Raw genomic sequence first — 17658 nt, forward strand, 5'->3', positions numbered from 1 at the left:
ATTTTTTGCTCATTTTAATTTATTTTACATGTCCACAGTTCCACAACTCTGCAGTTCATCTTTTGTATTCTTACAAGAAGAGATTAGTGTCAATCAGTTGTTATCTTCATATGCTCTGTCTCTCAGCCTGCTGTACTCTTCAACCAAAGCCTTCAGCCACCCTTTTCAATGCCTCCCTCAACTGCATCCAACCTTTTATTAATATCTGCAGTATTCGTACTGGGTGCCAGAATCAATAATTAGTCTGTTCATCTTCCACCCATAAATAATGATTTTTGAAAAAAGAATTTCATCTTTGCACAGGTTCATGCAGCACAGAAAATGGACAATGTTTTTTATTGAGTATGGTTCTAAATAAGTACAGTATCACTTGATCCACAGGAATTAGAGATAAATCTATTATTATGTTATCAAGACTATCTGCTTGCAAGTGCAGAATATCTGCAATCACTCATAACTAATAAGTCAAATCTGAGCAAAACTCAGAGGGAGCTAATCTTCTCAGTTAGTTAACATCATTCAAATCAGGGCCGGCTCTAGGTTTTTTGCCGCCCCAAGCAAAAAAATTTTTGGCTGCCCCCCCCCCCCTGCCCCCAGACATGAGGCCCCCCCGCCCACCAGTACCCCCCACTCACACCCCCTGTTGCCCCAGCACTGGCCTCCCCCCCCAAATGTGGGATCCGCTACCAGCACACTGCAGCCGAGCCCTGGCCCAGCTGCGACTCTGTCCCCATGCTGGTGGAGCTGCTGGGCAGCACGGAGCAGGAGTACTTCCAGGTGGCGGCACGGCTACGGGGTGGCGCAAAGAACACGGCCCCCTCCCTGGGCTTCGCAGCACTGCTGGTGGCCAAGGTGGATCAGTTCGTGCTCACCGCCCTCACCCTGATTCAAATAATAGTACCACAGAAACCAATGGCAATGACTAACACTATTAGGAAATGAAGGTCTGAAAGCAGCATATTTCTAAAGTTGTCTGCTATCTTGGCCCATCTGTGTGATTTCAGTCTTTCTCTCCTCCACAGTACAAATCTCTAAAATACAAGCCCTACTATTCTCTTTGTTTAAAATTATGGGAAAATAAAATGATTGTTTGGTCATGGAACTTTTTTTCTTACAAATTAGCAACACTTATTAAAATATGGATACCGTTTTTCTCCTTGAAGGGTGGCACAAAATTTTTGCTTCATTCTTTCAATACCAGATGAAAATGTAGACCTTTTTCATAAATTCATATATTTTTCCACAAAGTACTACTCGGTTAATCTGTTGTTTAGTAAATTAATTTATTAACTCTGTACAATGTGAACAGCATTTTCATCCCACTTGCCTAGATGTTTAAATATGGCATTTGATGCCTAACTTTCTGGATCTAACGTTGGCTTGTGTGTTGAATATAAATTTGTCTCATGGTGCTGCTTAATTATTCCTGCTTATTCTTTCAAGAACAAATATCATTTGCTTACACAGTGAATATGATTAAGTGAATTTCCTATACAGTAGAAACTGTTTAACCAAACACCAATTTGGTTATGTCCTCTGGGGAGGTATAAAGCATGTGGCCTGGGAAAGGTATAGAATATGTATACAGGGATGCCCAGCATATGGCCACTTCAAAGATAATCTGTCAGATATCCTCTTCACTCTTCATCTAAAGATTTCTGGTGTCTCCTGAGATTTTTAGATTAAACAGAGTTATACTGTCTTGTAAGTTTTGCATCTCTTATGTGTGGATGTGTTATAGGGCAACCTGACTTTACAGATTATCTCTCTTGCTGTCAGATTTACATAAATTTTGCACATATTACTATCTCCAGGAGCATGGGAATGGGGTCTAATGTTCTGTGTATTTCACAGAATATTAATCAATATTAATTTGGATTGCAAATAGGAGCTGAGGAAAATAACTAATAATAGTGTAGTTATTTTTTTATTTTTCATTATATTGAAATGTATTGATTATGGTAGTGGAGGCCCATATTGCCAAAGCTTAAATTGCTTGTATTTTCTGGAACCCATTGCTAGAGATAGGAAAAAGTTTTTAAATACCCCCTTAGCCTGCCTCTGAGTGGATGGCTTACTAAGCTACAATTTATTATCCTTCTTTGAAATGGAATTACCATATTTGTTTATTTTATTTCTTGCTTGGCATCAAATAGATGGATAACACCACCCTGATATATTACCATGGTTTTCTCCAGCTGAATTACTGAAAGCCTGACTGGAAAATTAGAGCTGTTTCCACTGAATTTATTATAAGTGGGTTTAATTGTAAAAAGGAATCTTGTTTTTAAGATAGGTGCTGTCTAATCACCATCTCCTGTGTTTTTCCCCCCGCAGCTTCAGTTCAGCTTCCATGGCAGAGATCTGTTTCACATAACAAAGTGCCCTATTACATCAAGTAAGTTGGCCTTGATTCTCATTGAGTTGCACTAAAGAAAACGAAGGGTTTTCTGAGCTAATCCTGATACATACCTAATGTTACAATATTAGTAGAAATGTTACCAGCATACTCACTGCTTAGTCTATCATGCTGTATGTGCTATATATTTTTTCTACAATATGAGCACTCGTTTACAAATGTATACAAATCATCCAGCATAGACGCTCTGATTCAGCAAGGTTATTTAAGCACATGAGTAGTGCCATTGAAGCCAATAGGGCTACTTATGTGCTTAAAGTTAGGCACATATTTAAGAACCTTGTTCATTCAAAGCCTAACCCACAGAGAAAAAAAAAGGGGGGGGGGAAGGGAACAGATTGTTTTTCTGTAAAAGCCTGAATACATGGTATATCAACTCTCAATCATTTAATGACAAAGTCCATAGTTGAGAAGCATTTTTGTAGTGACTAATTTTTACAAAGAAAAAGTAAATGATTTACAGCTGAAAATCTGTTGTTTTTCTTTTTGTTCAGAGCTCCTGTATGCATAGCCATCTGGCTGATCCTTCTGCTTTTCCTGTTCTCCTAATTTTTTTCTTTGCTTTTGAAATACCGACCTGGCATAAAATTAATCATTTGCTGAATAAATTGTAAATAATGGAAATAGTTCTTCATGGAGACATTCAGTGTGTTCTAATGGAAAAAATCATCCACGATCATTAACTGTATCAGTTTTCTTATATAATTATGTTTATATACCTGTACTTTCTCCCTTATGTTAGAAGGACAAAGATCACGGCTCTATCAGGAAACCAGCAGCTGTTTGCAAAAGGGATAAATGCTATTATGGAATATCCAATGCACAGTCATTTAAAACCAAACCTGTATTTGTTTGTTTTAGTTCTGAGGAGGGAAAGTCCATTTTAAATGTTGTCAGCATCTGTTTGGAAGGGCCATATTACTCTTCAGTGTAGCGCATCTATGAGTGAGCATCGTAGGTAATCCCAAACTAGTGCCATCAAAACCTTTATGCTATAGTACATGACACTGTCATTTATCTGTAGAGCTCATGTTCAGTGTCTCATTAAAAACTATTTTAGAAATATTGGGGGTTCTAAATATGAAGTTAATGATACTATTTCTTGTCTCTGTGCCTGTGTTTGCCCAGCCGTTCCTACTCTTCCTTAGCATAGGAGATTCCTTCCTTCGTGCCCAGGATGGGGGAGAGGAGCAGAGGTGAGAAGGAGGGGACTGAAAAAAACATAGTCTATAGCTCTTCTCCCTTCCTGCAGTGCTTCAAAAGGCCATCCTGCTTCAGGCAGCTGCAACCATGTCTGCAGTGGTGGGTGTACAGGGAAGTTAAATGCTTGAGGAAGTGAGTTTGGCTGCTACTGTCCTTGCTCACTCTTGCTCACACTGACTCATCCTCCGATGGCTGGAGCCTTTGGGGGTAAAGAGGTATTAGTACTGATAGAGGTTCTGCCAAGTTACGCATATTTGTGGGGGAGGGGGGATTCACTTCCTCCCCTCCCCACAGCACCTTCCAAATTGCCTCTCTCATTCTGGGTGTGTTTGCTCCCTTCTTCACTGCTTTGTATCCTTGGGTAGGAGGGAGAGAAGTCACTGGTGCATCTTCTTCCAACCTACAATTAATGCCTGATTTTGTGGCGCTTGATCCTCTGCGACACCAGCAGCTATGAGAGCCCTGTAGAGGCTCCTTGTACGTCACAGCTACATCATCTGGGCTGCTTTGTAAGCCTCATCCCCTTCTTTTGACAGAAAGGAGCACTGTGGGGCTCACTCTCAATCATGATAGCAACATCATGGGTCTCCCCCTCACAAAAATTAACATAATGTCCCTATGGCTGCTCCACATCAGGATGTCCGCAAACCCATGCCCCCTTAATTGGAGATTTTCATTACCAGTTCTGCAGGTCCATGCCTGCACCCTCGACCCCATTGTGTTCTGGGGCAAAGGTATACCTGTTGCCTCTCCAGTTCCTTCTCAACACGTCTGCAGCTTGTGACAGAGCCTGGTGGTGTCTGTTAGCTAACTACACAGCTTGCTACCTCTCTCCCTTAATCTTTTCTTTTCTTGTTATTTAGTACACTATGCATTTTGGGGGTCCCCCCTCTCCTTCTGTTGCCTTATTTGGACCTTTGGGGAGGACCTGGATCCATGGCCTCAGATATGGGTCATGGTCACCACCCAGGTTTCAAATCCTGCCAGACCTGCCATTAGTCTTCCCCTCGCAGTTACGAACATTCAGGTTGCCTCCACAGCCTGGAAAAGTCACACATCCCCTCCAAATGTAAGATCTGCTCATTTATTAAAAGCAGATCTAAGCAACTGAGGGGAAACAGGCTAAATTTTCAGTTTCTGGAACACTCCCTGAGACCTGCAGGATCAAGTCACACACCTGTACCTTGGATCCAGTTGATCTGAGAGCCTTGGCAACAGTCTCTGCTTTGACAGTAAGCAAAGACCCTGAGGGCCCTTCAGAACCATCTAGACCCTCAAAAGAGAAAAGACCCTTTTCTCCAGAATGGGTCTCAGGAGACTGCATGTCCCATAGGGATAGCAAGTTCCCATCCCCTCCAAAACTGAGACCATGGCACTAGCTTAGAAGACCATGGTGCATACTAAGAAGCCATTAGGTAAAGAACCTAGAGTGGCACTGGCATCAGCATCAGATTCAGAGCCTCCAGAACAGAGGGACTCAGAGCCAGGCCAAAATCATTGTCAGTGCCGTCTTCTGTAACCAGATATGAAGGGCACACCAATCGCACTCCAGTACCATCTCCAGTAACACCCAACATACTGAGTTTCCCTACTTGTAGTCTCCCATACTTTCCAGGCTCCTATTCCATTAGGACCTTTGAATCCTGGAAAAAGCCTGAATCATGATTACTGAGGGACTACAGAGGAGCGAGAGTCAGTTGAGGAAGAAAGACAACACATCCAGCCTGCTCACTGAATGAAGCAGGCCTCTCACATGAAAGCTTATATTATAGTTAATGTATAATAATGCATACATACCGAGGGGTGAGAGCAGCAAGATACAGTTGCATTAGCAACGTGATCTTTGCCATTTCCTGCCTTTGAGTGCATCGCTTTGCAATTTTAATGCACTTTTTTGATTGGCAAAGAGAAACAATTTAAACATATGTAGCATATATATTGCAAAAGTAGGCTATACGTTATTTGAGACTGGGCCAACTATGTAGATCCTTGCTTAAGAAATTGAGAGGAGTATTGAGTCTTTCCGATCATATCTTGTTAATAATCTTGGTGGAAAACAACATAAAAAGAGAATAAAATTTTCAGAGCTGGCCAAAGAGAAGAGTTTGCTAATGAGATTTAGCTGAAATACATAAAACACGTGATTTTATATAATAAAGCAGAGGAATTTTTTTTTAAATTCAACAAGGATGCTCGCAAAGCAGGCAAAACAGTTACTGTAATCTGGCAGCCCCACAGATCTGTGGACATAATTGGAGTTCTGAATGTATCCAGTCAGGATTTTTAGACAGTGCACTAGCATCATTCAATAATCATTAAGACAGCATTATAAAAGGGGAAAATGGTCAAGTGTGGGCAATGAGTGGAAGAGTCTTTTGATGGCCCCACTAGCTTTTATTCATCATTTGTCTATTTTTATAAAGGTTGGTTTTAATAAACAAGGCCAAAGCAATTGAAGTAGAAAATTCACCTGCTGCCACAACAAGAAGGCTTTTGCAGAGCTTTTTCTATACTATCAGCTTGATGCAAACTGCCTTGATATTTATGCCTTGAAAGAAAAGTAGAACAATCTGATATTTAATCGGCAGATTTTATTTATTTTTTAAAAGCAAGCTGAAGAATGCTAAATATTTATAGCTTCACAATCTGCCAGGCCAGCTTTCCTTGGCAGTTGCCTTATTTTCTTGTTGCATACTGTCTCCAAACTTCACACTTGCCAGTAGCAGGTAAGGGAAGTACTGAGTTATGGAAAATAGAACCAAAAAAAGTCAGAAAAAAGCTGATTCTTAATTGTGTCTTTTGGGGCATTATCAGGCTGAGGCATTTTATCCAGATTTAAATGTATATATTTTTGTAAACTATGTCTATTCCCTACCTTCAGACCTAGTTAGGAGAAGAGAGGGGAAAAAATGCCATAATTGAAAAGGTATTTAAGTGAACAATTAGTGTGCTTTGACAGTACAATTCAAGAGAGAAATCATACATCTGCAATATTTACCCTTTATACAAAGAACCAGTTATTGGACAGTTGTACAGATTAGCTTGTCACTTAATTTTCGTAAGGATTTTTCTGGATTCAACATAAGAACGGCCATACTGGGTCAGACCAAAGGTCCATCTACCCCAGTATCCTGTCTTCCAACAGTCGCCAATGCCAGGTGCCCCAAAGGGAATGAACAGAGCAGGTAATCATCATCTAGTGATCCATCCCCTGTTGCCCTTTCCCAGCTTCTGGCAAACAGGCTAGGGGCACCATCCCTGCCCATCTTGGCTAATAGCCATTGATAGACCTAGCCTCTATGAATATATCTAGTTCTTTTTTTAACCCTGTTATAGACTTGACCTTCACAACATCCTCTGTCAAAGAGTTCCACAGGTTGACACTGCATTGGGTGAAGAAATACTTCTTTTTGTTTGTTTTAAACCTGCTGCCTATTAATTTCGTTTGGTGACCCTCAGGTTCATGTGTTATGAGGAGTAAAAAATAACACTTCCTTGTTTACATTCTCCACATCAATCATGATTTTATAGACCTCTATCATATTCCCCCTTAGTCGTCTCTTTTTGAAGCTGAAAAGTCCCAATCTTATTAATCTCTCCTCATATGGAAGCCGTTCCGTACTCCTAATCATTTTTGTTGCCCTTTTCTGAACCTATTCCAATATCTCTTTTTTGAGATGGGGTGACCACATCTGCATGCAGTATGCAAGATGTGGGCATACCATGGATTTATATAGAGGCAATATGATATTTTCTATGTTTCTTAATGATTCCCAACATTCTGTTAGCTTTTTTGAATGCCGCTGCACATTCAATGGATGTTTTCAGAGAACTATCCACAGCAATGCCAAGATCTCTTTCTTGATTGGTAACAGCTAATTTAGACCCCATCATTTTATGTGTATAGTTGGGATTATGTTTTCCAATATGCATTACTTTGCATTTATCAACATTAAATTTCATCTGCCATTTTGTTGCCCGGTCACCAAGTTTTGAGAGATCCTTTTGAAGCTATTCACAGTCTGCTTTGGTCTTAACTATCTTGAGTAGTTTTGTATCATCTGCAATTTTTGCCATCTCACTGTTTACCCCTTTATCCAGATCATTTATGAATATGTTCAATAGTACTGGTCCCAGTACAGACCCCTGAGGGTCACCACTATTTACCTCTCTCCATTTTGAAAACTGACCATTTATTCTTACCCATTGTTTCCTATCTTTTAACCAGTTGTCAGTCCATGAGAGGACCTTCCCTCTTATCCCATGACAGCTTACTTTGCTTAAGAGCCTTTGGTGAGGAACCTTGTGAAAGGCTTTCTGAAAATCTAAGTACACTATGTCCACTGGATCTGCCTTGTCCACATGCTTGTTGACTCCCTCAAAGAATTCTAATAGATTGATGAGGCATGATTTCCCTTTACAAAACCCATGTTGATTCTTCCCCCAACAACTCATGTCCATCTATATGTCTGACAATTCTGTTCTTTTCTATAGTTTCAACCAATTTGCCAGGTACTGAAGTCAGGCTTTCCGGCCTGTAATTGCCGGGATCACCTCTAGACCCCTTTTTAAAAATTGGCATTACATTAGCTATCTGCCAGTCATTTGGTACAGAAGCTGATTTATATGATAGGTTACAAACCACAGTTAGTATTTCTGCAATTTAACATTTGAGTTCCTTCAGAATTCTTTTGGGTGACTTATTACTGTTTAATTTATCAGTTTGTTCTAAAACTTCCTCTAATGACACCTCAATCTGGTAGAGTTCCTCAGATTTTTCACCTAAAAAGAATGCTCAGGTTTGGGAATTTTCCTCACGTCCTTAGCCATGAAGACTGATGCAAAGAATTCATTTAGTTTCTCTGCAATGGCCTTATCATCCTTGAGTGCTCCTTTAGTATCTCGATCATCGAGTCACCCCACTGGTTGTTGAGCAGGCTTCTTGTTTCTGATGTACTTTAAGCATATTTTGCTATTACTTTTTAAGTCTTTGGCAAGCTATTCTTTAAATTTTTTTTTGGCCTTCCTAATTGTGTTTTTACACTTGTGAGAATTTATGCTCCTTTCTATTTTCCTCACTAGGATTTAATTTCCTCTTTTTAAAGGATGCCTTTTTGCCTCTCACTGCTTCTTTTACTTTGTTGTTTAGCCATGGTGGCTCTTTTTTGGTTCTCTTGCTATGTTTGTTAATTGGGGGGTATACATTTAAGTTGAGCCTCTATTATGGTGTCTTTAAAAAGCTTCCATGCAGCTTTCAGGGATTTCACTTTTGGCACTGTATCTTTTAATTTCTGCTTAACTTCCTGATTTTGGTGTAGTTCTCCTTTTCTGAAATTAAATGCTACTGTGTTGGGCCGCTGTGGTGTTTTCCCTGCCACAGGGATGTTAAATTTAATTATATTATGGTCCCTATTACCAAGCGGTCCAGCTATATTCACCTCTTGGACCAGATTGTGTGCTCCACTTAGGACTAAATCAAGAATTGCCTCTCCTCTTGTAGGTTCCAGGACTAGCTGCTCCAAGAAGCAGTCGTTTAAGGCAGTGGTCCCCAATCTTGTGGAGGACCGTTGTTATGCTCATACAAAGCACCTGGGATCTTTATAGAGGAAGGTAAATACACAGCACTTATTGAGAATACAACAGTTAGCATATGCCACACACACACACTCACTCTCTCTCTCTCTCTCTCTCTCATATGCCAGTGCTGTTCATAGTTACCAGTCTGTTGTAGCTCGAGTCAATCTAATGGCCAGTTAGATTGAGCCTGAGTGTGGAGCTGGGCTCTTCTTGGTCGCGATCCGATGCTCCTGGAGTGTGGCAAGACGAACCCAACATCCCATTACCAAGCAACCTGGTTCTTATAGGGTTTTTTTTGTGTGTGTGTGTGTTGAAGTCTATGGATTTTGCTGTGTCAGTTTGTGAATTGGTGTAAACATTCCATACACCTCCGAGAGGTCATTCTGTCCTTTGTTTGATTTAGTTAATTGTCCTCAGGGGTGCCAGCCTTTACCTCAGGGTCATCAATCTGCCCTTCATTATGGATGCACGTTGATGATTCTTTGATGTCCTTTAAGTCTCTTTATTTTTTCTTCCTTGACTCTGGCTATAACAATGGCCTTCACACCTTATCTTTTCCTGATGCATACATCCTCATTCACACAAACAGATTGAGACTACAAACAGTAGTATTTTATATCGAGCAGAAAGGCATTGCAAATTAAACCTTGCCTTCAATGTTTCTCTAATCTACTTAACATAGACACAATAGAGAATCCTGTCTCTTACTTGCTAAACCTTAAAACAAAGAAATGTATACTTAACTAGAGTGCCTACTTTGTAATATATATAGGAAACCATAGTAGACATTATAACACATCCTAAAACAAAAGGTGACCATAATCAGTCAGAAGTATTGTTCTGATCTGTCATTCCTTTCTGCTATTCAAAAAGGGGTGCCTAGCAGGATGAAATCAAATCATACATTAATTCTTATAGTACATTATAAAATCCAGCTCCTACACCGTGGCAGCGGATGAGCATCCGCCGAAATGCCGCCGACAAGCAACGTCATCTAGAGGCATTGCCACCGAAAATCTGTGGCATTTCGGCGGTGATGCCTCCGGATGACACAGCTTGTTGGCGGCATTTTGGTGGATGCTCGTCCGCTGGCCAGTATACAGACGCACTTAGACACCCCGGCAGGTGCTGCAGCGCCCGCGGGCACTGCATTCAGGACCGCTGATTTAAAGTGTCAAGAAACTTTCTTTGCATCCCATCCTGAGGTGACATGTACTCATTCAATATGGGGATAGTTGACGTACCGCATTATTATTGAGTTTTTTATTTTTATAGCCTCTATAATCTCCCTGAGCATTTCACAGTCACTATCTCCATCATGGTCAGGTGGCCGGTAATATATCCCTACTGTTATATTCATACTTTTCGAGCATGGAATTACTATCCACAGAGATTGGTACAGTTTGGTTCATTAAAGATTTTTATTTCATTTGATTCTACACTTTCTTTCACGTATAGTGCCACTCCCCCACCAATATGACCTGTTCCAGTCTTCCAATATATTTTGTACCCTGGTATTACTGTGTCCCACCGATTATCCTCATTCCACCAAGTTTCTGTGATGCTTATTATATGAATATCCTTATTTAATATGAGGCACTCTAGTTCACCCTTCACTTGCTCCGGGGGCCCCGGAAAACTCTCGCGGGGCCCCGGAAAACTCTCGCGGGGCCCAGGCCCCCAGAGCTTCTTCCACTCCGGGTCTTCGGCGGCACTTTGGTGGCGAGGGGTCCTTCTGCCCCGGGACCCGCTGCCGAAGTGCCGGGTCTTCGGTGGCGGGGGGCCCCTGCCGTGGGTCCCGGAGTGGAAGGACCCCCCCGCTGCCGAATTACCTCCGAAGCAGAGGCCCCCCACCGCCGAAGACCCCAGGCCCCCTGAATCCTCTGGGAGGCCCTGTCTAGCCCCCCCTTACACTCTCCAAACTCCTTCGCAAAACTCCCTTTTAGCTGCTTCTGTTCGCAGGCTCCTCTGGTTTCTTAGGCCAAGGTCTGGTCTTTAAATGAAGTGTAAACCTGGAGGTGATCTAAGAAAGGCATAACTTAAGCTGAAAAAGAAGCAGGGCTGCCCTGAAGTCTAGTCAGTGATATCTTTCAGCATCCCACATCTTCCAAGAATAGTTATATTTAAGATTAATGGTCTTAAGGAGATATCCTAAGGCATGCTGCATCTGCCATTTTTACAGTTGGGGTTTTATGTAGAGAGGTGAGGCTTAATAAACTGGATATTCTTTTGTCTGAGTTGAGGGATAAAAATGAACCGGAAAAAGAGGAGAATAAGAGCATCCATGAATTGCCACCTCCTGGTGTCCCCTGGTGGCCTTCGGACTGTAAGTTCTGTAAGTGTCTCCTTGCCTCAGTTTCCCCCGCAAAGGGCTTCTTAAATATATACTACAGATCCTTTTGGGGTGCCATTCATAACACCCCTTTTTGGGGTCTGGTTTTATTCATAGACTATGTTTTGGGACGCTGAGTTTTATTTTCTATCTCTTTACCCTCTTATTAGGTCACTCCCGGGCCTTTCTTGCCTATAGTCTCATTTTCCATTCCCAAGGTCTTCTGCGGGAGCCTACTCACTCCCAGCAGCCTATGTCCAATTTTCTCTGGTCTGATCTCCCTAAACAGACCCTCTCCACTGCAGTGACCTGCTGCTCCTTTATAGAGGAATCACCTGATCTCTCTCAGGTGTGCCTCTTCAGTTATCAGGGTTGTCTGGCCCCAGGCATTCAGCCCTTAAGAGCAAGTCACCCTCTTACAAAGCGTAAGATACAATGTTTGACATCTGTCAGAGGTATTCAGAGAGTGAGAATGTGCTAGGTGAGTTGCAGATAATTTCATCTTTGAATTGGGATACTGCAGAAGTACAACTGTTAGGACGATGATTTTTTGAAAATGTACTACATCCTCACCAGTTTTATAACACAAATAAGGGAAGTGTCTTTCACAAATTAGGAAACTCTCTCTCAGAAGGTGGGAAGGTGTGTTTTAGCCTTCAATGGATCTGTAAGTAAGGATAGTGTCAAAATGATTTAAAACGTCTGTATTTTGAGATAAGTAGCATTTGTTCTGTCTCCTGCCTGATGCCCATGGTAACAGGCTTTTACGTGCCCAGACAGGAATGTCTCAAAGAAAAAGAGGGTTCTATTGCAGGCTAGTTTCCCCCTACCTGTTTTCTAATTTTGATGTGCATTCTGGTTCTGATGTCATATAGTTATTCAAGTACATGTAATGTGCCTAAGAGAGGTTTGCACAAAACCCTTTTGGCCCCCTGTTACTTGAGCAAGTGGGTAACCAGCAGAGTACTTTGAAGGGGAGCGAAAGTTCTGTTTCCTTGGAAGTGAGATTCATTCTCTAGAGCCCAGATTTATGAAGCTGTTTATGCGTCTATGCTCTCCACACAGTGAAAATATTTGGTTGAATTGAACATACATGTTTGTTTACATATACAATTTAGTCTGTTACTTTGTTTCCTTCCGTTCAAATCTTTTATTATATAAAATAAGTTGCCAAGTGGCTTTTGAGATTTTTCTTGGTCCTATTTGACTTCTATTTTATCTCTTCTTAATGCAAAATATTACCAAATAGTTCTATAGTTCTGTCATTTTGGGTTAATTATTGCAGTAGAATTCAGGGGATGGTGTTTGAAACTGAGGATGTGACTGAGCTCTACATCTGTAGAATCTAAATGCTCTTGAGGAAAGTTCTTTTTGAACTTTTTGACAAGAACGTGTCCAAGAGACTGGGACTAATGAGCCATATGGAGAAGGATAGAACATAGGTCTCTCAGTATTTACTAATCCACTGTTGTTTGTGATAAGTTTGGAGAAATGGTTACGAGAGGCAAAAATTGATTTCTTTGAGCAAGCATTAAATTGAATGCATTTTTCATTGGCTGTGCTGCAAAGATATGTGGGCTTTAATGGACATTCTCTACAACTTTTTATTTATAACCATTTGATGCAAAGAAGGCATGTTTGCCCTCCATATAGATGATGCAAAAATAAAACTTAGGAAAATATATATTCATACAAAAATTTTAAAAAACTACAGAAATTTACATCCACTCATTTTTTTTAAAAATGACATTGAAATATACAGCCATTAAAATTCACAGTCTGTAAATAAATTTGATGAATATGTCATCAGGTGAAAGGAATGGAAGAAAGAAATAATTACCCTACCATTTCTCAGTGTTGTTCAGTTAACTATAACTAACCATACAACAGTTATGTCTTTCTACATTTATGATGTATTAGGTATTTGTACTGTCCAGAAGAACTCAAAAGGAAATGAGAGAGATCAAAGCAAATTTTATATTGGAGAAGGCATTTTACTTAAGGGCAGTGATGTCTCAGCAATCATCATCATCAAGCTACTCAATTTCAAGATCCATAATCACATACTTCTGAACGCTCTTGAAAAGGACCTAGCATCATCAAAAACATTTTAAAAGCTACATTATCCCTTTCTATAGCACATTTAACTCTCCAGGGTAAGGAATCTTGCGGCTGTACTTTTCAAGTCTTCCTTCAGAACAACAATTCTTTCTCTTCTGATCTTAGTTGTACCATTAGTTTGGGGGAGAGAAAAAAATCCACTGACTCTAGAAGTAAATCTTTTTCTTCCTCCTGGCCACATTCATAATACCATCTTCTGTATGAGCTGAAGGGAAAATAATAATAAAATTGCCTCCAAATGTGATATAGGTTTTAATTTTGAGATTATTTCCTTAGTTACCACTAACCTTCATTTTCTAATTAAGAATAACATGTAGTGCTTTTTGTCCTGAGGGAGTTCAAAGTATACGTACAGAAATTACTCCATCCACTACTGAAATGCAGCTCCCCTTACAACAGCATGCCAGCTGTTTTACGGCACAGTTTTGCAATAGTTTAAGAGAGGAAGTTAATATGCTGTATCCAGATGAGCTTAGACAGGCAGGAAGTGGGTATTCACCCAGGAAAGCTTATGCTCCAATACTTCTTTTAGTCTGTAGGGTACCACAGGACTCTGTCGCTTTTTACAGATCCAGACTAACACGGCTACCCCTCTGATACTAGGCAGGAAGTAATTCCTCCAATTTAGCCAGGACAACAATTCCAGTAAAGTGCCATGGAATTGTTAATGACTATTAGAGATCATAACTTCAGTTTTACATCCCATCCAAAAGACTTCATCTTCAGAAATACAATGCCGCTTACAATGCCAGGGTATATTTTTTGTGAGCCAGTCAGTATTAGAACTGACTCTAGCCTTGTCTATGCTAGGGAATTTTACAAAAATAATTCCCACCTCTAACCTTAATTGTTATGAAGAAAACCTTGATAACATGACTAGAGGGTGTTGTCTTCCTGAGTCTGCAGGCAGCCTAAAACAAAAGCTCTGAAATGTGTGAACTGTCCCATTCAACTCAGTTGAGTGGTCAACACTTATACCTATTAATCACAATTTAAATGGCAACACTGTTACCTATTTCACGACTTATCATTTTAACAGATATATCCAGCAAATGTTAAAAATGTATTAATTGACAAAGGGAATTATTAGAAAGTTTATCATCAAATGGATTTGATAACACATGGGTTATACGATAATACATTTGGCATCTGAAACTTTAGTGTCTAAAAGAGTTGAGGACAAAAACTTCGATGTTGCTTCCAGTTTATTCTAAAATTGAAGGCATGGGTTATTTTTTCAGTTTATTAATTTTCAGATTTTTAAGTTATAACACTATTAGTTGTAACCAGTTCTATTTATTTTTATTTATACATAAATCCATTCATGCTGTGATGTTGGTCTTATTTTGGAGGAGGCGTCAGATTTCTCATGAACTGTATCTTACTGGGAATATTGTAGATTATGATTTTATATTGTCAATAATTTTTGTCAGAGAATGAGATGTACAACATACTTTTGCGGAATGAGTCACATATGTGAAACCAACAGAAAAAGAATTCAGTATAAAAAATACTGCCTTGTGGCAGTCAGTGAAACAGTTCACTGTTTTTCTGGCTGAGCTATAAGAAAGGACCCACTCCCACACAGATTCTCTGGGATCCCCTGGAGCTTGGCATGTCTGTAGCAGTGGAATTGCTCTCCTGCAGACTTCCTAAATTCCACAAGAGAAGAACTCACCTCCTTTTTCCCTCTTATGGGCCGCAGGTTGGGAACGTCTTTCTGGACCCTCTTACAGACCTTGTAAAGCCTACTTGCCCACTGCCTCTCAAACAGATCTGTTTCCGAGGCATATTCATAATAGGCCTGATTCGCGCCTCTCAATCAAATTGAGTAATGTATTATTCCACAAGTAGTCTCATTGAAACCACTCATCTTGTGGAGTAAGGTGCTATTCAACATGGGTAAGGCAGTAGAATTGGGTCTAATAGTTTGCATGATAAATAAAACACAGATTATATTAGGGTTGTATGTTGCAATAGCTTTTCAGTTCGTTGGTGTATGTTGAGCTTGATAGCATCGTTGAACTGTGTGTGTGTGTGTGTGTGTGTGTGTGAGTGTGAGTGATGGGGGGGGAGAAAAATACATGCTGGTGGAATCTTTGAGTTTTTTGAAGTGGGAGAGTTCAGAGTCAAATGTCTAGATCCAAATCTACTACTTTGGCTTCAGTTCTGAATCAGATCCTATTTTCTGGTTCAGGTTGGGAAGCTTCTTAAAATTTCCTGAGAGATTGTTATGAGGTTTCAGTCCAAATTGGTAGACCAGCTGCTCTTGTGAAACTTCACCACATCACAGTCTCAACATATTTATGCCATTTTAGTACAATACATCCATTATAGAACAGTTGTCTTTCATCTCCAGGTGGTAATTGAGATATTTGACTCTTGAGTCTTTATTGACTGCCTATCAAGATCTGACTCTTAAATGTATTTAGCTATTTCTGTGAACCAATGAAAATATAAGATGGCTGAGGTAACTTCGTTTATTGGACCAACTTTTGTTGGTGAAAGGACCAAGCCCTTCTTCACCTCTGTGTAAGCCTGAAAGCTTGTCTCTTTCCCCAATAGAAGTTGGTCTAATACAAGATATTACCTCACCCACCTTGTCTCTCCTAACACCCTGGGATCAACACAACCCCAACAACACTGCACAATTGCACAAAAGAAAAACAAACCACATATAATAAAATTATAATTACATAATAAATATCACATCATACTATAAGAACTGTATTGATGTTTTTGGCTGAGATTTCAGCCGAGTTGAATCTGAAGCCCAGTTGCAGACTAAACATAAATCTGATCTTCATACCTCTTTTTAATTCATCTAGATTGTATAGTAGGTTGCTTTATGTTGTGTTGGGTTTTTTATACAATAATCTAGTTGCAGCAAGTAGGATTCATTACATTATACATACTATAGTGTCTTCCAGTATATTTTGAAAACGAAGACAATATTTTTTTCTTCCCCTGCCTCCCACTAACACTGGTATCTCTGTCTAATGAGTCAGCTAGTGGTAACATCAGAAGGAAAACAGTGGGAAAAAATAGTTTTCCTCCTTCTATCCAGTTGCCAAAAGTGAGTAGGTTCTCCTTGCATATACTGCCATTATAGATCACTTTGGCATAGTAATGGTGTTGTTGGATCCGGTATGTCAAACCCCCAATTACTCATTTTTATTTTTTCACCCAAGGATTTATGTGTAATGCAATATTTTAATTAATACAGTACAAGGTGGTATGGTATACAGGCTTTGGGATGACTGAGCTATTCATGAGTGCCAAAGCTTCAAGTTAAGTTATTGAGAGAGGTGGCAGTAAATATTGTTATGCTAGCACTCAAAAGGGATTGAGTCTCCATTGTGTTGGGTGTTATACAAAATAGAAAAAACAGACAAACCCTGTTCCAGATTGTTTACAGTTCAAAGTTAACAATTATCCCAATGTCCATTAAACCTTACCTCCACCATGTCTCCATCATAGAATCGTAGGACTAGAAGGGATCTGCACTCATGGCAGGACTAAGTATTATCTAGAGGTGTTTATCTAACCTGCTTTGAAAAATCTCCAACGAGTGAGATTCCACAACCTCCCTAGGCAATTTATTCCAGTGATTAACTACCCTGACAGGAAGTTTTTCCTAATGTCCAATCTGAATGGTCCTTGCTGCAATTTAAGCCCATTGCTTCTAGTCCTAGTCTCAGAAGTTAAGGAGAACAGCTTTTCTCCCTCCTCCTTGTAACCCAGTTTTTTCAGTCTTCCCTCATAGGTCATTTTTTCTAGACCTTTAATCATTTTATTGCTCTTCTCTGGACTTTTTCTAATTTGTCCACATCTTTCTTGAAGTGCGGTGCCCAGAAGTGGACCCAATTCTCCAGTTAAGACCTAATGAGCATGGAGTAGAGCAGAAGAACTACCTCTCGTGTCTCGATTACAACACTCATGCTAATACGTGTATTCAGCATATGCGGTATATACTAAAGATGCACGTTTAGAAATGTGTCAGAGT

At 40.1% G+C, this 17658-nt stretch overlaps 1 protein-coding gene across 3 annotated transcripts in view; it reads left to right on the top strand.

Annotated features, from left to right (window-relative positions):
* UTRN (utrophin) overlaps window positions 1–17658 on the top strand; it is a 577733-nt gene that overhangs the window by 445433 nt on the left and 114642 nt on the right. For all 3 annotated transcript variants that reach the window (XM_045009515.1, XM_045009516.1, XM_045009517.1), the window contains one exon: window positions 2338–2398. In XM_045009515.1, the coding sequence (XP_044865450.1) occupies window positions 2338–2398 (61 nt within the window). The remainder of the gene's footprint in view (window positions 1–2337; window positions 2399–17658) is intronic.

This window comes from Mauremys mutica, chromosome 3 (genome assembly GCF_020497125.1).
Source record: "Mauremys mutica isolate MM-2020 ecotype Southern chromosome 3, ASM2049712v1, whole genome shotgun sequence".
In the NCBI taxonomy this organism is placed as follows: domain Eukaryota; kingdom Metazoa; phylum Chordata; order Testudines; family Geoemydidae; genus Mauremys; species Mauremys mutica.